Source organism: Vespula pensylvanica, chromosome 13, assembly GCF_014466175.1.
Source record: "Vespula pensylvanica isolate Volc-1 chromosome 13, ASM1446617v1, whole genome shotgun sequence".
In the NCBI taxonomy this organism is placed as follows: Eukaryota; Metazoa; Arthropoda; class Insecta; order Hymenoptera; family Vespidae; genus Vespula; species Vespula pensylvanica.
In genome coordinates this window covers 1,001,668-1,024,255 of record NC_057697.1, presented here as the reverse complement: position 1 = coordinate 1,024,255, position 22,588 = coordinate 1,001,668, and the positions used below count along the sequence as shown (strand labels likewise).

The 22,588-nt window shown below is 31.6% G+C and overlaps 6 protein-coding genes across 8 annotated transcripts in view; 2 read left to right on the top strand and 4 right to left on the bottom strand.

Moving 5' to 3' along the window:
* Positions 1 to 972, top strand: part of LOC122633709 (histidine triad nucleotide-binding protein 3) — a 1,276-nt gene extending 304 nt beyond the window's left edge. The window contains exons 1-4 of the mRNA XM_043822000.1: positions 1 to 153; positions 309 to 426; positions 511 to 704; positions 805 to 972. The exon at positions 1 to 153 is cut by the window's left edge and continues 304 nt beyond it. Of these exons, the coding sequence (XP_043677935.1) occupies positions 82 to 153; positions 309 to 426; positions 511 to 704; positions 805 to 846 (426 nt within the window). The 5' untranslated portion in view covers positions 1 to 81 and the 3' untranslated portion in view covers positions 847 to 972. The remainder of the gene's footprint in view (positions 154 to 308; positions 427 to 510; positions 705 to 804) is intronic.
* On the bottom strand, positions 957 to 3,170 carry LOC122633702 (mitochondrial enolase superfamily member 1-like). 2 transcript variants are annotated; one of them, XM_043821987.1, is made up of 6 exons: positions 2,694 to 3,170; positions 2,491 to 2,593; positions 2,292 to 2,407; positions 2,070 to 2,224; positions 1,376 to 1,977; positions 957 to 1,297 (listed from the first exon to the last, which is right to left on the bottom strand). In XM_043821987.1, the coding sequence occupies exons 1-6, from the start codon at positions 2,772 to 2,774 to the stop codon at positions 1,026 to 1,028; spliced, it is 1,329 nt and encodes a 442-aa protein (XP_043677922.1). In that variant the 5' UTR covers positions 2,775 to 3,170; the 3' UTR covers positions 957 to 1,025. The 2 variants fall into 2 exon arrangements, with proteins under 2 accessions (XP_043677922.1, XP_043677923.1); XM_043821988.1 differs by having other exon boundaries at positions 1,376 to 1,959.
* Positions 3,171 to 3,315: 145 nt separating this feature from the next.
* Positions 3,316 to 7,222, bottom strand: LOC122633695 (AFG3-like protein 2). Its single transcript, XM_043821917.1, has 13 exons — positions 7,006 to 7,222; positions 6,570 to 6,693; positions 6,166 to 6,463; positions 5,973 to 6,066; positions 5,696 to 5,861; positions 5,486 to 5,621; positions 5,277 to 5,395; positions 4,922 to 5,197; positions 4,611 to 4,838; positions 4,319 to 4,545; positions 4,071 to 4,247; positions 3,783 to 4,001; positions 3,316 to 3,710 (listed from the first exon to the last, which is right to left on the bottom strand). The coding sequence occupies exons 1-13, from the start codon at positions 7,090 to 7,092 to the stop codon at positions 3,441 to 3,443; spliced, it is 2,421 nt and encodes an 806-aa protein (XP_043677852.1). The 5' UTR covers positions 7,093 to 7,222; the 3' UTR covers positions 3,316 to 3,440.
* Positions 7,223 to 7,937: 715 nt separating this feature from the next.
* LOC122633707 (glutathione S-transferase-like) lies at positions 7,938 to 10,077 on the bottom strand. 2 transcript variants are annotated; one of them, XM_043821998.1, is made up of 4 exons: positions 9,951 to 10,077; positions 8,810 to 8,946; positions 8,549 to 8,716; positions 7,938 to 8,468 (listed from the first exon to the last, which is right to left on the bottom strand). In XM_043821998.1, exons 2-4 carry the CDS (start codon positions 8,940 to 8,942, stop codon positions 8,161 to 8,163), a joined length of 609 nt encoding a protein of 202 aa, XP_043677933.1. In that variant the 5' UTR covers positions 8,943 to 8,946; positions 9,951 to 10,077; the 3' UTR covers positions 7,938 to 8,160. The 2 variants fall into 2 exon arrangements, with proteins under 2 accessions (XP_043677933.1, XP_043677932.1); XM_043821997.1 differs by having other exon boundaries at positions 9,882 to 10,037.
* A 113-nt stretch (positions 10,078 to 10,190) lies between these two features.
* On the top strand, positions 10,191 to 19,982 carry LOC122633940 (putative uncharacterized protein DDB_G0282133). Its single transcript, XM_043822436.1, has 17 exons — positions 10,191 to 10,784; positions 11,919 to 12,112; positions 12,238 to 12,296; positions 12,356 to 12,539; positions 12,623 to 12,795; positions 12,888 to 13,004; positions 13,259 to 13,468; positions 13,580 to 14,467; positions 14,575 to 15,546; positions 15,628 to 15,984; positions 16,071 to 16,171; positions 16,242 to 17,512; positions 17,687 to 17,861; positions 17,967 to 18,209; positions 18,373 to 18,474; positions 18,557 to 18,682; positions 18,795 to 19,982. The coding sequence occupies exons 2-17, from the start codon at positions 11,942 to 11,944 to the stop codon at positions 19,331 to 19,333; spliced, it is 5,688 nt and encodes a 1,895-aa protein (XP_043678371.1). The 5' UTR covers positions 10,191 to 10,784; positions 11,919 to 11,941; the 3' UTR covers positions 19,334 to 19,982.
* LOC122633703 (zinc finger protein 551-like) lies at positions 19,672 to 22,525 on the bottom strand. Its single transcript, XM_043821989.1, has 4 exons — positions 22,007 to 22,525; positions 21,763 to 21,912; positions 21,523 to 21,690; positions 19,672 to 21,430 (listed from the first exon to the last, which is right to left on the bottom strand). Exons 1-4 carry the CDS (start codon positions 22,139 to 22,141, stop codon positions 20,720 to 20,722), a joined length of 1,164 nt encoding a protein of 387 aa, XP_043677924.1. The 5' UTR covers positions 22,142 to 22,525; the 3' UTR covers positions 19,672 to 20,719.
* Between the last annotated feature and the right edge of the window lie 63 nt (positions 22,526 to 22,588).

Genomic DNA, 22,588 nt, shown 5'->3' with positions numbered 1-22,588 from the left:
AAGTCCAAACTAACCTCTCCTACTGTAGTCAGTGATCTGTCAAAATAATTAACTTCCATTAATAAATAATTCCAATTTCATATGGCCGCCGAAGCACAATGCATATTCTGTAAGATAATAAAAAATGAAAGTCCGAGTGAAAAAATTTATGAGGCAAGTAAAATTTAATCGATTGGAACAAAATCCACTCTTTTTTATTTGATCTTGAGCATACATAAAATATTAACAAATAAAACTTCAGAGTAGACAATGTTATTAAAAGAGTCAAATTTTAATTATATTAATTGATGATATACATACATTCCTAGGATGAATACGTTACTTGTATCAAAGATATCAATCCAGCATCAGATCATCATTACTTAATATTGCCAAATAAGCATATAAATACTGCTAAAGATTTACAACCTGCTGACATCAAGCTTTGTAAGTTAATGAAATTAAATTTAACTTTCTTTTAAATAATATTTTACTTGAGAAAGGAATTTCGTGATCTTCTATCTTTTACAGATGATAAAATTGTTGCTTGTGTTCAATTAGTAATGCAAAAACAAGGATTTGACATGAATTCTACAAGGACTGGTTTTCATTGGCCCCCATTTAACACAGTAAATCACCTTCATTTACATCTTATTTCTCCTGTAGAAAATATGTCCATTGTCAAACGAATGGTGTTTAAACTCGACACTCCTTGGTTTGTAAGCGTATGTATTAACGATAAATTAAATATCTGATGTTTGTGCGTTCGTTATATAACTATTTTATGGATGTACTTTTTTTGGTTTTTTTGTTTCTTTTTCACAGACGGACTATGTGAGATCACGTTTACAAAAGAAAGATACATGAGATATATATAGTTCAATTATTATTAAAATTTTATAAGAATTTATACCTGTTATATATACTTTATAGCTATATTATTTTAATTTGATTGTATAATGTTGTAAGTAAACAAATTCTGTTTAAAACTTATTAATTTTATATAAAAACATTTAGTGTGTTACAGTTTTTAACTGATAAATTCCTTAATTAAACGTACGTCGCCATTCTGTTCCATCAGGATAGATATAATTCGAAATACAGTCATTCTTAAGCTTAGTCGAATAACCTGGAGCAATAGGTGGCATATAACATGCATTTCTGAGCTGTACTGGATTTTCAAAATGTTCATGTTGTTGATCTACGTATTCTATAACACGATCTGTAGTTGTTCCACTAAGAGATATGAAATCCCACATTTGAAGATGTTGAACCATTTCGCATAAACCTATACCTCCAGCATGTGGGCATACTGGTACTAGAAAAATGAAGTTATTTAAATATTTGTGTTTTTTAAAGTTAAGTATAAATATATAAAAAAAAAAATAAATTTTACTTCCAATCTTTTTAGCCATAAAATATACAGCTAATATTTCGTTGATTCCACCTATTCTAGCAGAGTCTATTTGACAAAATTGGATAGCTTTTGATTGTAACAATTGTTTAAACATTACACGATTTGCACACATCTCGCCAGTTGCAACAGCTATGCCAATAGACTTCAATTCCTCGGCAATCTTAGCATGGCCTAAAATGTCATCCGGTGAAGTGGGCTCTTCTATCCAAACTGGTTTAAATTCCTTCAATTGCTTCATCCATTCAATTGCTTCCTCAACATCCCAAACCTGATTAGCATCCAACATCAGCTTGTTTTCATATCCGATCGTTTCGCGTATCAAACGACATCGTTGAATATCGTCTTTTATATTTTGACCAACTTTTGCTTTAAAAGATGTAAATCCCAAATCTAAAAATTTTTTACAAAGTTCTTTAACTTTTTCGTCGCTGTAACCCAACCAGCCTATTTGTGTAGTGTAAGCAGGATATCCATTTTCGATTAAAAATTTTTCGCGCTTTTTTTTATCTACTTCATTATTTCTTAACATTCGTATCGCCTCTTCTTTCGTAATAAAATCGGTACTGTAAAAGAAAATATTTCTTAAATCTTATGTACAAATTCATGCTACAAAATCGCTTAAATTAACAGATTTAAGATTACAGATTCGCTCTACTTCCCATTTAAGACTTACATGTATCTAAAGTCGATGGTAGAAACCAATTGTTCTGGTGTTAGATCTACAAGAAGTTTCCAAACAGGCTTTTTTTCTATACGAGCCCACATATCCCACAAAGCATTTATTATAGCAGCTGTGGCAAGATGAATGACACCTTTTTCCGGACCAATCTGAAATAAAAATTAGCGTACACATATTTCGTCATTTTTTACTCTAATTATAAATATCAAGATATACCCATCTCAATTGCGATTCACTAGTCAGTTTTCGCCAGAATGATGCAAAGTCATTGAAGATATTTAAAACTTTTTGATTTTTTAACAAAGTAGACAAAGATTTGCATGCCTGGACAACTGAAAATAGAATAAATCTGTATTAAATTCATACGTGTGTAATTTTAATGAAAAGTTACAATGAAGAAAAATCTTCATTTTACCAATTTCAGTTCCTCTACCCAAAGTAAATGTTAATCCGTATCCACGAATATCTGTGTTAGTTTTTAAGATGACATATGCACACGAATAATCGGGATCTGTATGCTATAAATAGAAAAAGTCATATCTTTACAATCGTTTATTTTTTTTTAATACGATAGATATTGTTTGAATTATATCATCAAAATATGATAATACTATTTACCATAGCATCGCTACCATCTGCCTTCAACGACGTAGGAAATCTAATATCCTTTACTTCGACGTCAACTATGCTGATATCCATGATTCTTGTAAAAATATATCCAATGATATATTAATGTTAAATCGTATTCGATATATAATGCGGGCAACGTTTCGTGCTACTGGATTGAAACGTAAGATATGATCCATATTATCTGTTTTTTTTTTTCTTTTTTTGTTTAAAGATGTATGTAAATAAGCATTATCAGTTATGTAAACAATATCATTTAGACATCAACAAGGACAAAATTTTTTTTACGTAAGAAGAAGATAAGGCGAGATGACACTTAAAAATTTCTGCATACTTTCGTTTGATATATCTCTTATCTCATTTTTATAGCCTGTAAGCACATATCTTATTAAAAGAAAATAAACAACTGTATCGTTCGTAATACATCGTATATATATTCTTCATCGATATCTATAATTAATATTGGGATCTCCACAAAACATTTCTTAGTTCAGTAAGTATTATTAGCGAAAGATGCAGAAAGAATTATTATATTACATGAATTATATATTTAAGTGTGTATAAGCAAACGTTTAATAAATGATTTAATTAAATTAATAATTACGACAGCTGATGCAGCTGAGTATAATTATACTATATTCTAGCTTTCTTTAATAATGTATTTTGAGCTATAATACAAAGTACGAATGATATATACTTGATAGACTATAGTTTGATGAAATACAATTACAATATTTTTTACGGCTGATTTTTAGTTGTTTCAGTAGATGGTGTTTTTGAAGGTGGATTAGGAGGTAAGCTCTCTTTACTTTCCGATTTATTATCAGTTTCTGTTCTAGATTTATTCCATTCTTGTAAACCCTCTGGTAATGTGGTATCTTCTTCAAAGGAACCAGTACCTTCAACGAATTCTTCGTAGCTTGATTTTTCTTTGAACGGTCTAGGTCCAAGTAATTCTATCATATCGTCTCTATTTAAAATCTCTTGTTTCAAAAGACGTTCTGCGACCTATAGATTCGTTCAAGCGTTAGGACCTTGTTATAATTATAAGATTGATATCGTTAACGTTAATTAATCTACCTTAGCTACATCCTCCTTATGCTTTGTAAGAAGATCACGTGTGCGTTTATGCGCGCTGTCAATTAGCTGACGGACTTCACTGTCGATAAGTTGTGCTGTGCTCTCGGAATAGGGTTTGTCTATAGTTGCTTCACCAGGTTGTGGTCTTTCAAAGCTAATATTACCTACTTTTTCGTTCATACCAAACTGCACGATTTGAGCGTAGGCGTTTTCTGTTATCTGTTGAAATTAATGTTATCGTAAATAAATCATTCGTTATTCGCACGTTGAGAATAATCTCAATAATACCTTTTGTAAATCGTCTCTAGCGCCTGTTGTTATGCGACCAAAAAATATTTCTTCCGAAACTCTGCCTCCAAGTGTCATACACATTCGATCGAACAATTGTTCTTTCGAGTAAAGATACTGTTCACGTGGTAAATATTGAGCATAGCCTAATCCCTTTCCTCTCGGTATAATAGATACCTAAGAGATATGAATCAGTTATTAAGATTATTAATTATCTTGGACAATGGTATATAAATTTGAGGAAATACCTTCAAAAGCGGATCTGCGTATTCCAAGAACCAACCTGCCACTGCATGACCAGCTTCGTGATATGCAACTGTTCTCTTTTCTTCTGGTTGCAAAACATTCGTTTTCTTTTCCATACCAGCAACTACTCTTTCAATGGCTTGTTCGAAATGTGTTAGTTGAATATTATCATTCATATCTCTTGCCGCTATGAGAGCTGCTTCGTTACAAACGTTGGCTATATCAGCTCCTAAAAAATGTTTATTTATATTATTATTTACGTGAGATTTGATATACGTCTTGTCATTTATATACCTGTAAAACCAGGTGTCAAGGATGCCATTTTTCTTGCCAAGTCATCTTTGTTCAACAATGTTTTTAAACAAGCCAAGTGCACCTTGAATATGGAAGCACGTCCTTTGATATCCGGCGCAGGAACATAAATTTGCCTATCGAATCTACCAGGTCTTAAAAGTGCCTTATCCAAAATATCTACTCGATTAGTTGCCGCTAACACAACTACGTTAGTTGTCGTGTTAAATCCTGAAAGCAAGAGAAAAACAATGTTGACGAAAAAAATGTAGGATTATAATTTAGTCCGATAGACATTGGAGAGAGCTTTTTACCATCCATTTCCACCAAAAGTTGATTAAGTGTATTTTCTTGCTCCGAATGCCCGCCAAAATTACGACCACCTCTTTTCCTTCCTACCGCATCGATTTCATCGATAAATAAAATACATGGTGCATGTTTTCTTGCCATAGAAAACATATCTCTTACTCTAGAAGGTCCAACACCCACAAACATTTCTAAAAATTCTGAACCTGACACGGAAATGAATGGCACGTCCGCTTCTCCGGCCGTTGCTTTAGCAAGCAATGTTTTTCCTGTTCCAGGAGGACCTACAAAATAATCGATAGATCATACATACTGTGTTTTCTCTTTGTTTAATATTGTTATTTATTTGAGACATTTATGTACCTGTCAACATAGCTCCTTTTGGGATTTTCGCTCCAAGATCTATATATTGTTTAGGATTTTTCAAAAAATTTACAAATTCCATAATTTCAATCTTTGCTTCTTCGCATCCAGCCACATCTCTATATTCAAATAATGCATATATAAAATATAATTCACCACTGTAGACCGAGGCACGTCATTCAGACACGTAAGTAGGAATAAGAACTTACTTAAATCGAACGTCGATATCTTTTGAATTAATTAATTTTGCAGTTGATTCCATCACACCGCCAAATAATCCTCTTCTTCTACCACCTTTTCCACTTATCGCTTCCATCGAACGTCGCAACATGTATATAGCTAGTGCTATAAAATCGTTTAATAGATTAGAATTAACTGTAAATGATTTTAGAATAACAATTAATAATTTTAATAGGTACCAAAGAAAAGTAATTGTACTAAATATGTCAGTATAGTCGATGCTTCTATCTCAGATTTATATACAACGGGAACATCATTTTCAGGTTCTATATTTAATTCTATTTGAATATTTTCTAAATTTCTTTCAAAAGTTTCAGTGCTTCCAATATTGAACCATAATGTAGTCTAGAAAGTACATCGTAAATCAACTTATTTGTATTATATCAGCAAAGTAAATGACGCAATAGTCAATACACTATAATACATTAAGGGATATAATCAATTGTTAAAACTTACATATCCATCTATACTATGACCAGGAAGAAGTTTGACTCTAACGTATTTTTTATTTACAACTTCCAATTTTTCTACCATTCCTTTACTTAAGTAGCTGAAATTTAAGACAAAAAAAAAAAGAAAATCACACGAATCAAAAAAATATATTCCCAGCGTAACTAGAATCTTGCGTTAACAAATATAGATCACTTACTTGTGGACAAATTCTCTCCATGTAACTTGTCGAGAATATATATCTTCTGAGAATAAATAGACAAATGCTGTTATAGTTGCTAGGAAAAGCAATCCCCACCATGTGTATTTATCATAATCGCCAAATGATTTGTCTCCTTGCCCTTGCTGCCAGTTTGTACCAAAAATCTTAGATGTCCAATTAGTCTCAGAACCTTTAGGACTAGATGAGGATTGTTTACTGGATGGAGCATCTTTACTCGATGTGCTCCCCGATTTTTTATCCGTTTGTTCATTAACTTTATTTGGCTTTGCCCCTCCTTCGCATAAATGTTAGTTCATTTACTTAGTATAATCACGTTATTGTTGTTATTACTATTGTCACTATCACTATTATTAAGAAAAAGTTCTTAGAATTTCGCTTACCTCGTTTAAAAAATTTTTCAAATCCTTTAGGTGATTGCATACACAATAATCTCCATTGTTGTTGCAATTCTTCAAATACAGGCATTGTATAACATTTTTTCAGAAATGATAAATGTCTTTTCAACTGAAAAAATACGTGGTTCTATTTAGTCGATATATTTATAGAATTGTCATACGTTCTATTTTACATTTAAATAACAATATATATAATTATATTCTCGATATATCAGCAATATATAAGCGTATTTTCAATGAGAGAAAATATTTGCATTACGATAATGATAACTGTAAATATTATGAATAATTTCTCGATAAACGTGTACGATCTAATGAATTAATCGAAAACTATTCAAATGTTGACTTATAAATATCAATATTATAAGTGAAAATGTTATATCATAAATTACTTATAGGTTATGTTGTATTATAGCCATACCTGAAATGTATCAAAATGTCCCTTTTGAACGGACACTAATAAAATTTTTTCCAATCTTTTTGCAGATAATAATAATTGGCTTGCCATATTTTATGTATTATGTTAATAATTGTTTCACAAAATGATGAAATTTTTTTTCCAATGTAGCTAATATCAATGAAGAGCACAGTGCCGGTCGCAACTCACCATTTCAAGGTACTACACATCGAATGCTGGTTATGAACTATGTATGGTTAAAACCAGATCTAGTTACGTCAAATTTAAAATATAAAAAAGGAATTTTTTCAAAAGCATTTCCATCTTTAAAATGTACGTACGTATTTGATGTATGCGATCTAATTAACTTTTCAATCTTAATTTAATATTTTTATATAATTTATTTGTATAACCTATATATTTTATATTATTTATATATCGTAGGATTTTTATGACTATACTATTAATAAACATTAGAAAAAAATTTTTATGAAATTTTTAATTAATAAAATATTTTAGCGATATATATGATACGTCCTTTGTATTATTAATTATAAGATTCGTAAGATAATAATAATAGCGAAATGAATTCGTTAAAAATAGTGAGATAACGCACGTACTCACTTTTTGCATACAATTTTTATAGAATTTAAATTATTCGAAGGATACAAATTTAAATCTTTTTTTGCAATAAAAAGTACGCGTTAATTTAACACATTTTATGTTTGTGTAAGAAAATAGACTTGGAGGAAAAAAAATGTTGCCTGATTAAATGTATGTATATACGTGTAACTATTCCGTGTGTGTGTATGTAATTGTTTTGTTATTACACGCGATTGAGATGAACTTTCGTAGTTTAAATTTCGTTTAATATTTTTTCTAATTAAGTTCACTCTTTTGCACTTATTCTAATGGGGGATTAATTGTTTTCTTTTTTTTTTTTCTTTTTGAAAATATTAATAAAATGAATTCTTTATTGTCAATAGAAAATTACAATGGAAATTCTTGATACATTATCAACCTATAAAGAGCTAAGCAAATACTGCAAATATTTATAACATCTTTGCAAAAATTCATATAACAAAAACAATTAATACTTGCATGTAATTATTAATTCTCTCTCCCATAGATATAGAAATACATGTTTTTTAATATATGATTATGAATTTCGTAAGTAGTTTAGAATCCAGATTCCGGATGTTTCTCAACCCATTTTTTGATAGCAGGAATGTTTTCAACCTTTTCCTTCAATGCTTTGAGATTATCATATTTTTCGATAATATTAGACTTTGACATAAAATTCAAATAATCCAACAGAGCGACAAAAGTAAAATCTGCCCAACTTAAAGCACCGCCCACAAAGTAACCTCCATTATTTTTTACTTGATTGTCTAAACGTTCCAAAAAATATGGTACTACTTCATTAGCTACCTTTAATTTTGCAGCTTTTGCTTCGGCATTTTGTTCATAATGATGTGCAGCAATCTCTGAAATAAATGTATGAACAGTCAGATATAAATCCACGCGATAAGTATTCGATAGAAATATTCGTATAAAAATAACTTACTTGCACGAAGATCGTGAATGGTGTCGACAATAGCATCTATTTCCAAAGCTTCCCAGTCGTTCTTTCCAGCAAGACCATGTTGCTTAGCTAAATAACGAGCGATGGCAGTAGATTGATTGACTTTTTTTCCATCTACTTCCAACATAGGTACTTGTCCAAAAGGTGTAGCTACGAAAGAAAAATTCAGTCTTTATAGAACATAGAATATAAAGACATATTACTCGTTTGAATTTGACGTTATCCTTCCCATTCTGTGCTTACTCGGTTTTATCTTCGGCCAATCTTCTCTATCAAAACGAACGTCTTCAAACTCGACTCCAGCATAACTGAAAATAAAACGGATTGGCTCTGCCAACGCTTTTACAGGAAAGTATGTCAACTTGTAGGAAGGCATTTTTCTGAAAGAAAAAGAAAAATATATTGATACTAATTAAAATGATAATTTTAAAACGATCTTCTCAAATCGAGCTGCAGAACGTATAATCGTATCGATAGTACGGTTAATATTATCAGAGAACAATAGATCGAATTGAATGCACTATCGGCAATCTACAATTTCTTTTACCCAGATAAAATAAAATACTAATTAAACGGATAATCAACTCATCAAGTAGATAACTATATCATAAGATAGAGATATGGCGTAGATATTGAAATGAAAGATAAAAATCTTTCGAAAAGTTCTTACGTAAATGAAACTTTCGAGAAATTTCTATCGGAATAGAAAAATTTGCGAATGCCGGATAGATGCTATTGTCGTTTCAACGAAGTATGAATAATTACGCGGACGATCACGTTAATTATCGATTATCACAGAAAGATAATTTGAATAGTTTTAATTATCCGCCATTAAGTAAATTCCTAATAAAGCGATTACAACATACTATGTAATATGCAACGTTAAAGATACATTTATTCTAGTAAACATTTTTCAATGAATAATTATATATAAAACATTTTGATCAATTATCAAAATTAAATAATTTCAAGCCGAATGTGTCGTAGTATATTAATTTGATTCTATTTTTAAACGTATATTTCGATCGGTTTAATTTCGTACATTGCACATCCCTCGATTACGAACAGATTTACTGTAAAGTCATACAATTTTATTTCGTCAGATGATGACACCGAGAAACTTTACCGGATGAAACAATGATCATATATAACTATAATCGAATAAAATTATATGTACATGTATATACATACATATGCATATATATATATATATATATATATACAGACACAAGATTTAATACACATACGCACACACACATATATATATATAAAATATTAATAATTAATATAAATGTTTATATATCAATTTACTTACAAGCTTTCGACAATAGAAATCGATCAAGAGATATGTGAATTTATACGGTGCGTTAGTATTCAATAGTACCTTGAACGATTTTGTGACGCCTTTATTGGATCCTGCCAATATATAGATCAAATCTATATCTTATCGCCCCTTCCACATCTTCTTTTAACCGCCATATTTAAAAACAACGCCGGTTCGCCTTAAAGTTACCATATTGTAACTAGACCAATCAGCGATTGACTTAGAAAATTCAGTAACTTCAAACTTCTGTCAGTTTGTTTTACGAACAAAGCTCTCTCTGTTGCTTTACTTAAAGTAAGTGCCTAGTTTATCTCATTCGTGAGCAACCCGCTTCGAGATCGACGTTAATTGTTGCTTTAAACAAAGTGTTCGTTTTGTGACACCGTTGCTACGTAATATAAGAGAGTGACGTTTATTTTATCGAGAAAAAAAAAAAATTATTTTGGAAAAAAAAGAAGGACTTGAGACGCGCATTTGGTAGATCGTCGTTGATTTTTTTTTATTTTTTTTTTATTTTGTCATTATTATTATTATTATTATTATTATTATTATTATTATTATTACAGCGATCACCTCATAAAAATAGCTCACATTGTTTTTTTCCGAGGCAACCGTTTTTTATTTCTTTTTTTCCTAAGGGGAAATCGGTCACACACAATTTTCAAAACCGTCTTCGAATGGAATTTCTTTCTAGGATGACGCAGAGTACCAAGTCGATGAAGAAACGACGCTCATGAAAGCTTATCGCATAACGAATTGCATCCAGCTGGATTTTACGTCCATTGGAGATTCAATTTCAAGCTGATAGCTCGATATTATGAATCTATTAAGTGGTGATCTCTTCTCGTGAATGCTTTAGATAGTGCCCTTGGTAAACAATTAGATGCAGAGTAGGTAATTACTTTGAAAAAAAAAATATATATATATATATATATATATATATATAACTATGCATTATAATTTTTTTATATACTACATTAGTCAATATAATATCATTTAGTTTTTCACATTTTAATATATTCCAATTTTTGGGTATTGCCTATTATTTTTATACGTACAAGATAATTATAAGAGATAAATAACCTTGATAGAGGATAAACCTTGATATTTAACGTATGTATGTATATATATATATATATATATGCGTGTGTGTTTGTATGTATATATACAATTATTATAGTTTTATAACGAGAAGAGTTTGCTTTTATAAATATTTTGATAATATTTGTAAAAGTTATGTTAGAAAATATTTTTTACTTGTTGTAAAAGGAAAGCAAAAAATTATGTTCTTAGCATTCGTATAAAAATAGTTTTATCGATACAAAGTGAAGTAGAGAATAAAGTCGGATGTTTTTTGTCTAATCCAGCTTTGTTTTTTATTTATATATTTTTTCTACTTAGGAAACAAAAATGAATAATATATAATAGATTTTAATTTATCTAAACAGTATGATTTATTATCTTTATACACATATATATATATATTTTTTTTATGTAAGTACAATGTAAACTTTTATGTTAGGGGTTATAAAGTATTTGTTAATTTTAAAATAACTGGTACATAAAGATCTTATAATATCTTTAAATAATTACTTTACTATTAATCGTACGTCGTTTTTATTTATAACATGTTCATTCAAAAGTGAAAAAAAAAAGAGTAATCGTATTATAAATTTTACGTGTAATAATCTTGCTATTGTTCCCTCCTATGTATACATACATGCATGTATATGTATACATACATACATATATACATACATACATACATATAGTTCATTTCGATAGATTGTATATAATTTCATGCTCAATATAGATGTATTTATTAAATAAAGCTACAATTAAAAATGTCAATATCAACATTGTCAATGTTACACTTTCATGTACTTTCTTTGCACAAGAATGTATTACGATTGAAAGTATCTCATTTGAATTAAAGGCTGAATTGTTTCTATTGAGTCACTTGATTTTTATTCGAATTGTTTACTCTTATTCCTAGTAAAAATATATTTTGCATACCATCTGTAATAGAATCTACAAAGCAGCAGTAATAAATGGGGAAAGTCAAAAAAAGGTCGATATTGCTACATAGCAATCAATCTCAGAATGTGATACGCAACCTAATGTTAAGAGATTTAGGTCTTCATAATATAAATAGAACTAGTACACGAGAGCTTGAATCAATAGCGGAAACAAATCTTGTTTTGAAGAGTCATAGGGAGTTGGTATGTATAAGCATGCGATTATATTTGTCTCTATAATTTGAATGTATATATTGCAAAAGAAGTATGTGGTACTAGCTTTTTTTGTAATCATAATTACAATGTTCTATGAAATTCTATTTTTATAGAAATGTGATTTACCTGGTGTTCCTAGAGCAACTTTTTTAATGGTCTTTAGTCCTGATGGGTATGTTCTTTTCATAAAAAGATATTTAACACAATTAAAAATTTTCTATTATATTTCAGGACTAAACTGGCATCTACACATGGAAATCACAATGTATATATTACAGAAGTTAAGACAGGAAAGAATATAAGAACTCTTTCCGGCCATCCACGTACACCTTGGTGTATAGCTTTCCATCCATCTTCAAGTCAGATATTAGCTTCTGGTTGTCTTGGTGGTCAAGTTCGTGTATGGGATTTAAGTGTAAGCCGTTGAAGTATATTCTAATGTAATGCTATTTAATTAAAACCAAAAATATATAGAAATAACATAGACATTTTAATTAGGGAGGTAGCGAAGTATGGAATGCTGAAAGTCGTACAGTCATTGCATCTCTTGCATTTCATCCATCTGAACAGTTGCTTGTAATTGCAACTTATAATGAAATTCATTTTTGGGATTGGAGTCAATCGGAACCTTTTGCAGTAGCTTCAACGCGATCGGATAAAGAAAAAGTGAGGTAACTGAAATTATTTACTAATATCTTAATAAATTTCTCTAGTTTTTCCAATGGATATAATGTATTCAATGAGTTTTAAAAATATATTTTAGGTATGTAGCATTCGATAATCTCGGAAGAAAATTAATCACAGGTATCGCAAATATATCACCAATTCGATCACGGAGGGATCGTCCTTCTGTAGAGCAGCCGTACAGAACTCTATTAAGGTATATTATACATACTAGGGCAACTTGAAAAATTCGCTTTTTTCCTCTCTCTCTCTCTCTCTCTCTCTCTCTCTCTCTCCCCCCCCCTCTCTCTCTCTTTTTCTTCCTTTAAATAACATGTTCCACTTTAAGAATGAAATGTAATAAAAAAAAGAAGCTGCGAATTTTTTAAATTGCCCTCGTCTATCTTTATTATTATGTTGTAAATTTGTAACACATGAAATATATAAAAATGTTTATATATAAAAATTTAGAAATCCATTGGAAGGTATTCAAGATTTTGAAGCAGTACCTCGTTATCATCATTTATGGGATGCGCCTCTTTATGGATACAGAATGATCAATAATTATAATTCTGCAAGAAGAACACGAAACGGTAACGCATCTGATCTGAGAACTACAAGAGTGACAAGAACTGTTCCTAATGCACCAGAGGTATCATCCGACCTAAGAGATCGACAAAGGTATCTTTTAGTCTTACTCTATAATGAAGTAGCGTTTAACCAATATATTTAATATACGTTCAAGCTTTTTGCTTTCTTTTACTTGTTTAAACCACATTGTTCATTATGCAGAAATTCCCCTTCATTAAGGAGAGTATTCGATGTAATTATAAGACATTTATGCACAGAGCATGGGTATAATACAGAAAATTTACACAGTGAAACTTTGGATGACGAAAATAGTGGAGAACAATCAGAGAATGGATATTGGCTCCTGGAAGAAAATAGTAATTCAGATTCCAACCTTGACGAAGCCAGTACAAGTAATGCTTCTAATTCACGAAGATGGACCAGTCGTTGGATTCAATTAGACTCCTCCAACAGAAATTATGATAATAATCGTACATCGTCGCTCAATGATCCAACGCATACGAGACTCACGAACGATGAGATGATTCAAAGAGCTCAGAATAGGTTCTGCAATAGAAATCAAATTGCCCCTATGCCTGCGAATTCTCTAAGCTACGAACAGCCACCGTTATTTCCGTTCAGAAGTTTGCAAGAAAGTCAATTTAGGAGGCTAGAACAAAGCGCAGTGCCAGAAGTTCATTCTTCCAGTAGTTCGCTTCATCATCGGCCAATAAATCCTCCTGCAAATGCAAGTAGTATTACGTCGGCGAAAAGAGAAAATTCAAGCAATGAGAACAACACGCAAGAAATACATATTCCTCCAAAGAAGGAAAGAGTAGAAGGGGAAAGTTCAACGGAAAATCAACAACAACAACAACAACAAGGACAAGATAGTCAAGTTGAAAATCAATTAAGAAACAATAATTCTACTTTCGAACGATCTGTAGATAGTAATATGAGCGAATTGAATATCAGCAGAGATATAAGTGGAGAAGGATTCAGAAGATGGAGATTGTCCCTGAATCGAGATGTCGGTCTTCATCCTTTAGAAATTCGACTGAGAATACGCCTCCTTGGACGACATATAGATAATATGCAACGTTTGTGTAGGTATGTTAAAAGTTTCCCTGCAGAAATATTTCTATATCATTTTGATAAAAGGTCTGATTCACGTAGATATATGTTAGATAAATTAGTTCTTCTTATATTCATTACAGAGCCAGATTAGAAATTGTTCAACTGCAGCAAGTTCGTAGGATGTGGGAAGACTTGCAACATCAAATACGTTCGCTACATGTAACCGTACGAGTTGAGAGACAAAACAATAATGAAGAAACAGCAGAACAATCGAATACAAGTACAAATGTTAAACCTTCGACGTCTGGTCAGAATTCCTCTTCAGTGTCGACAGATTCTCAAACTAGAAACTTTAAAAAGATTCTTTTAGAAAGTTATAAGAGAGAGAATAACGAGACTGCTGATACGAAAGTGTGTGATCAAAATCAACCCTCAACATCTACAGGGATAACGAAATCATCCAAATTTATGAGCAGCGAACCACAAAGTCACGATAGCAATAACGATGGGACAGAAAATTCGACGAACATAAGCCTTTCAAATTTATTACCAAGTGAATCTGAATTAAGAGATATGCAACCGCATAATTTATCGAATATATTGGACAGCCTTTACTCGCAATGTCAGAATTGTAATCTTCCTGATAATTCGCAGTACACGAATAATGCGATAAATGATCATACTTATTCGAATTTAACAACCAACGATGAAAATATACAATTACCAAGTATATCAAGTCTTGTTTCTAATATTGGAATCACGTCAAACTTACCAACAATTTCTGCAATCACCACTACAACTTCGCAATCGCCTAGCGTTTCGCATTTAATTAATAACGAAGTAAATAATCCAAGTTCTGTTAATGAAACAGGGCAGACGAGTGAAAATGTAGAGTATTCTTCCGAGGATGTAAATTCGCATCTCAATAAACATCTTAATGATAATACTAATAATAACGAATACGTTAATACCAATACAGAAGATTCGTCAAATATTCCTGAGAATTTCAATCCAAGAATACAACTCGAATCGTCGTCAAATAATATCAATTTACAAAACAGACAGTACATGTACCAAAGAATTTGTAAATATGGCCGCCGAATGTACTTAAGGTATGTGCATGGTCCGTTACATAACATTTTAGTAATTTCCTAAATAATATATCTATAATTTTTATTTAATTTTATTTTAAGAAATCCAAGATTATTGCCACTGGGAGCTAAAAGAGGCTCTAGATCACAATCGAGTAGCGACACTTCTCGTTTTTGTGAAAGTGTAAGAAGGCCATGGCATTTACGTAGAAATCCACCGAACGTATGCGATAGTACGTCCAATGAAAATAGTAATGAAAGAAATCAAGTGCAAAGTACTTCAGAATTTTTACAAGTAATGATACTTCGATTGGAGTTCTTAGTTCGTCAGCAAAGAGCTCTCGCTCAAAATAATAACGTTGCTAGGGGTTTTGATAGTGATAGTCAAATAGACAATATCACGGATAGTGAAAATCAAGAAATTGAACAGATTCGAGAAGCTACTCGTCTTCGAGCTAGGTAAGATTTATATAGTCAATGTTTGTATATTTTTATTAAAATGTATATTATCTTTATATAAGTTTTTTTTTTTTCTATTATTCCAGGCAAGTTCTTAGTTTGATGGTTGAAGGTTTAACGCAATTCTTTGAAACTAATAGACCTGAGAATGGATCGCAAAGTAATATGCTTTATGAACAAATCTATAGTAAGTTTGAAAGGTTTATTAGTTTATAAATTCCCAATGATATAATTGTAATCATAATTCTTTTTTATAGAAATGTATGTTTTACTGCACTTAGCATTAGAATTAACGGATTTGTTATTAGCTCAATTGGTAACTACGAGACGAGAATTGGAGTCTAGTCAATATGGGCCATATAGTACCGATCTTTCATCTCAAAGTAATAATAGGACAGAAATACCTCGAAGTAATAGTTTAGACAATAGTTTACAAACGGAAGAATACAATCCAAGCAGCAACGTGCAAGCGTTATCAGAAAATAACGACGACACTGAAATTTTTGAAAGAAATCTTGATACAGAAAATCCTGGAACATCCCTTGAGATGAATCAGACAAATACGGAGGATCTTTTCTCTGTACATGCTAATAGAAACTATCACAATATGGCAGAACGATTAAAAAGATTGTTCTTTCATCCGCAACAACTTGATGCTGAATCAGAAAGCAATAATACGGAGGAACGTCAAAATTTGAATCATCTGACTTCACACGTGAATAATTCCATAAGTACGGATAACGCTAATTTCACTCCACAAAACCATGAGTTTCAGCAAGCGGGTACAAGCACCGGTCATAATTTATCGGAGCATGCTTTGTCCGCTGAGGTACAGAATATCGTTGAAAGGATTCAAAGTAATAGTTCTGTTAATACCGATAGCTCGACGGATAGTAGAAGACAAAATAATGTGCAACCTCTAGGTAGTAACATTATCTACAGAAATAATGGTTCTCGTGAGTTACGTTTCCATGAGCTTAATGCAGCAATTAACAGAAGAGGATTTAGAAACAATTGGCAAAACATATCGTCTGGACTCAATCAGCATTCGCAAGAAACTGAACAAAGAATTCCAAGACCAAACTCTTCTAATTGGGGTAACTTTATAACAAGTGAACAAAGTACGAGAAGACCATTAAATTTCCAAGGGTCTACTTTATCAGCGCCGATAATAAGAAGAGCGTCTACGCCTATTCGAGGATACATTAGAAGATACCCTACACTTCAAAGGGAACGTTTCAGACGTAGAATATCTTATAGAAACGGAGTATCTCGTAGACAAGAATTAAATATTCCTGTTATACGAGTAAACGGAATTCCATTGAACGAATTGCATAATTTGCCAGGAAATCAAAGAAGGAGACTTAATGCTCCACCTCATATTCCTTCGCCATATTTTATTGATAATTTTCCTAATGACGTTGAAAGAAATGGTAATAACAATAACAATAATATTAATCATAACAATAACAACAACAACAACAACAACAACAACAATAATAATAATAATAATAATAATAATAATAATAATAATGTTAATAATAACAATAATAATAATTATAATTATTATCATCATCAACCTGGACCAAGCTCGATACATCAAAATAATAATAGATACAGGGTACGTTTTAATCGATAATTCGTAAAAAAAAAAACCTTACAATTGGACGAAAATAAGTGATATTACAATTTACATTTTCAGCAGAATCTAGGGATACATCAGATATTAAGTCCAATAGTTTTTGCACAAGCAATGTGGCGTAATCGCTTTGTACGTTATTCCGAATTTGGGAATAGCAATTCAGCAGTTCGAAATATTAGCAATAGTACTGAAGGAGGAGAAGGAAGTGGAAGTGGAAGTGGAAGTGGAAGTGCAAGTGGAAGTGGCGTAGGAGGAGGAGGAGGAGGAGGAGGAGGAGGAGGAGGAGGAGGAGCAGGTGGTAGTGGTAGTGGTAGTAGTGGAGGTGGAGGCGGTGGTGGAGGTGGAAGCGGTGGTGGAGGTGGAAGCGGTGCTGGAGGTGGAAGCGGTGGTGGAGGTGGAAGCGGTGCTGGAGGTGGAGGCGGTGATGGAGGTGGTGGCGGAGGTGGAGGTGGTGGCGGAGGTGGAGGTGGAGGTGGAGGCGGTGGTGGAAGTGGAGACGGAGACGGAGATGGAGATGGAGGAGGAATAAGTGGCGGAGGACAAGATACTGGAAACGATGATAGCGACGATATCGATCTAGGAGGTATAAACTCTCTATCATACGCAATACTAATTTTATAAATATTTAAAAATCTATAATATACCTACAAAGAAACGTATCGATTCTGTTGCTTCGTTATAAAGAAATTCTAGCGTTTTATCTTGCGCGTAGATACCTTACATATTTATGTTATTAATTCTTTCAGATCACATACCAGTTAGTATGACTGTTAATGGCTTTGAAATTCAGAGTTATCGGGTTCAAGCATGGGATTTTTCAACAGGTGAAATTCCAGACATAACTGACTGTAAGTATCACTGATCATATTTTCTACGATTCAAAATATTTTGTCTTTATACTTTTGATATAAATAAAACATGGATTTTCAGCTAAGAAAAACATTGTCGTGCGTGAATGTAAGATTCATAATGACGCAAGTATTGATATTTCGTCCGATGGGAAATTATTAACGACCCTGTTACCATCGGGACGTATAAATGTCACGACGACGTTAGGTAAGTAACGCGGTAGTAGTTGTTCTTTATCTTTTCTTTTTTTTTTTTTTGTTCATTTTTTCTCATATGTTTTTTTTTTTATTCTTCACTTCTCGCGAACGTTATATTTCAGGTATATACAGTTTACAATGGGAAACTTTAGGAGAAAGAATTTATTCGACGAAAATCGATCAGACGGTTGTCTCTGTATCGATGTCACCAACAAGGCAACATCTCCTAGTGGGTTTGGCATCACGAAGAAGTCGTGCAAGAGGATTTCTAATGGCATTGCTTTACAAGCTCACGGATAAAGAATCTACTAAAGAAAAACAATGTTTAGTAGAACAAATAGACCCAGAATGTTATAACTCGTACGAACCCAGTGATTCGTATAGGACGGACGAATTTATCCATGGTATTGATAATTTTGGTAACACGAGACAAAATAATGACGACATCGATAGACAGGATCAAGATTGGCGTCATCGTAGCATGAGGACTGATATAGATATTAAAGATAATAAAAGGAATATGGTGCTTATTAGGAAATTATTGCTATATATTCCAGGATCTACTGGATACGTCAGTTTAAATTGCATAAGATGGGCACCGCAGCCTGGCCAAGGGATGGTTTATGCTACGAATACAGGCCAATTAAATATTCTCCATTGATATGTATTTGTGAGAAAGTGATCCGACGTTTTATTCTATATGTTGATAAATACGTTAAGTTATATATTAAGAAGCCACGTTGGAAGTAATAAAGAGAGTGTAGATTTGTGAAAAAATTCCTAACGTATTCACGATATGTGAATTAGTCAGTATAATGTCATTTACGATTGTAATATCTTCTTTGTAGATTATAAGGTGAAAAAAAGTATCGTGCCGCGCTTGTAAAATCAGTGTTCTTATCATAATAAATTTCAGCTCCGTACTCATGAAATGTAATTAAAAGGGCGCAAAATTCCGCAAGGAGCTGTGCCTTACATTTTACTTTTTAAAAAGCGTTGTTGTTAAATTTTATGTTTTATCAAGAGATTGTAAAAACATAGAATACGAATAGGTGTATCGATATATATATATATATGCATTTGATTAATATATTAATGTATAGTTTGTAAGTTCACTATTTGAATAATTTAATAGTATATCCAATTTATATATTGCCCGACTGACTTTTAATTATGATCTGAACATCATTTTAATTGTGATAACTTGCAGGAAGAAATCCTCTCTTAACTATAAGAAATTCATCACACACAATATCAATATGTATTTGTTAATATAATTGTGATGCAACTAAATAAATCGTATGAGCGAATGGTGTTTCCATACTTCCGTAACGCAAATCTTTTTTAAACAATTCTTTTGTGCCATGTAAAGATTTTTTATACGAAAGTGTTTTTTTTCAATCAAGTTTTATATTTCTTTTTAACAATGATTAGTACATATCGATTGTATTATTATTAAAGACGCAATTTTTATGAAGCATACAAAATTATTAGATCAGTCGATCGCTTCTTATACCAATAGTATTGTCCAAGATTTTAAAATAACAAATAAATATTCAATAATACATAACAAGTGTAAATAAAATAACATATGTATAATAGATACAGATAACAAGACAAGAACAGTTTCTTTTTATAATCTGATTGATCTGAGTCGTCGGTCCGTAGACTAGTTTGATGCAATTCTCTATACCACTCTATCCTGCACTAACTCTCTTCCACCTCTATGCAACTATTGCGGTTTACTATCTATCCTAATCTTTTCATCGTACTCGTGCCTTGCTTTCCCTCTCTCATCTCTTATCCCATATACTTCCATCAAAAACTAAGTTAACAAGTTTTTTCTATGATCTATCGTTTACATATTATACTTCGAAAGATACACGTCGTATGTGTACATTTTCGTTTTTTTAATAACTATCGTACACTGCTAGATGTATTTGTAACGTCGTACATTATTTCATATGTACCTAATATCGTATATTATTGCATTACATTCGAAATGATATAGAGACGATTTTAGGATAATATTAAATGCCATTACATATTAATCGTCGTACAATAAACTATGCAATAATTCAGGAGTCTCTGGTTGTTTTAAACAAAGAGATACTTTATCTTGCGAACTCGTAGTATATTTATTCTGTTCCAATTGTCCAAGATCATGATCCAGCATGGTTTCTATTTCGTCATCTATATAAAGAGGATTTTCGTACATTTTATTGAGATAGGATGTACTTGGATCTGTCGAATTAATTGTTTCGTTTATAGTCTTTTGTATTTCACTTTCCGATATGTATACTGCATGAAAATTATTTAAGGGCGCTGACATGTCGCGATTCATAACTTGAGTATTATTCTGTGGTTGTCCTCTTATTTCTGTTAACGACTCGGGTATCTGATGACATTTGACTTGATGTACTTTCAGATTCCCTGTTTGCGAAAATGTTTTAGTGCAAAACGTACAATGATATGGTCTTTCACCGGTATGACATCTGGAATGTCGTTGTAGTTTGTACTTTGTTACAAATTGTTTACCACATTCTGAACATGTAAAAGAATTACTATCGATAGGCATTACATGACCGTGTATGACAGACTGATCCATATCCATATGAAAATTGATCATATGCGAATTTAAAGAAACTTTGTAGCGAAATGATTGATGACAATTAGCACACTGAAATTGTTTTTTCCCTTCGTGTCTTTCCATATGTTTCATAAGTATTTCTTGCTGATTGAAGGACATTCTACAAATCTATAGTTAAATGTTTAAAATGATCGTCAAAAGGAATACGATAATAATTTTTACCATAATAAGTCCTATGAAAAATTACAAAGTATACATACTGTACAAATAAAAGGTCTCTGTCCTGTATGTATACGTTTATGTCTTTCTAAATGCGCTTGACATCTAAAACTTTTCGTACATATAGGACATATAGATTTTCTTGTATCCTGTTTATTCATTGAGGATTTCTCAACGCTATCGTTTTCTTTCAGATGACACAACATATCCTGTAAACAGCGTTTGTTTATAACGAATACGTATGATATATACAATAAATATTTATATATATATATATATACCTCGGCAAAGTCAATTTCTAAAGAAGGTGCAGCTAATTGTTTTTGCACATTGGCAACCATTAAACAAAATTCATCAAATATACAAATTTTTTGTTCGCAATCAATGCAAACGTACTTTGAGAACACATCTGTAGTCGATATATTTATAACCTGAATAGATATAATATATAAATAATCTAGATTATTTAACAATTAAGTAATGAATGAAATGGACAGTGTATTAATATCTATATATAATAATTACCTCTTTGGAGAAATATTTATTAATAATCGAAATTAATACAGCACCTTTGACTTTATCTTTAAATACATCTGTACCTTGTTGTTTTTCTTTACCGCATAAACGACACAATTTGGAACTCATTTTATGAAGCATCATTGTTAAGAATATAATTCGTAATGTTAATCGGAATAGTTATTCGATAGAGTTGTTATTGATTCAAATAATTATTACTCGTACATTATTTCATTATAAGTAATATATAAACACAATACCGTTAGTGTCACTTTTCAGAGTCTATTAATTTTTGACATTTAAATGAGCATCGAGTAACTTTCCACGATGGCAAACTTAACAGAAAACAAAGATTCCAATTATTTCCGCTAGGTGATTATTCTCTATTGCGTGACGTTGGCGCTAATGCGGATTGGTTGATTAATGCGTACAGTTGTGTCGTTTACCAATCACGTTGCTAGTCAAAATGATACGAGCTTTTAATTTTATTATATTTATCGAACGAATTCTAAATTATGATTCGTTTTTTTTAAACTTATATTTATTCTTTTCACTCGGTGTTTTTATCTTCTTTCGAAAAAACGCGATATC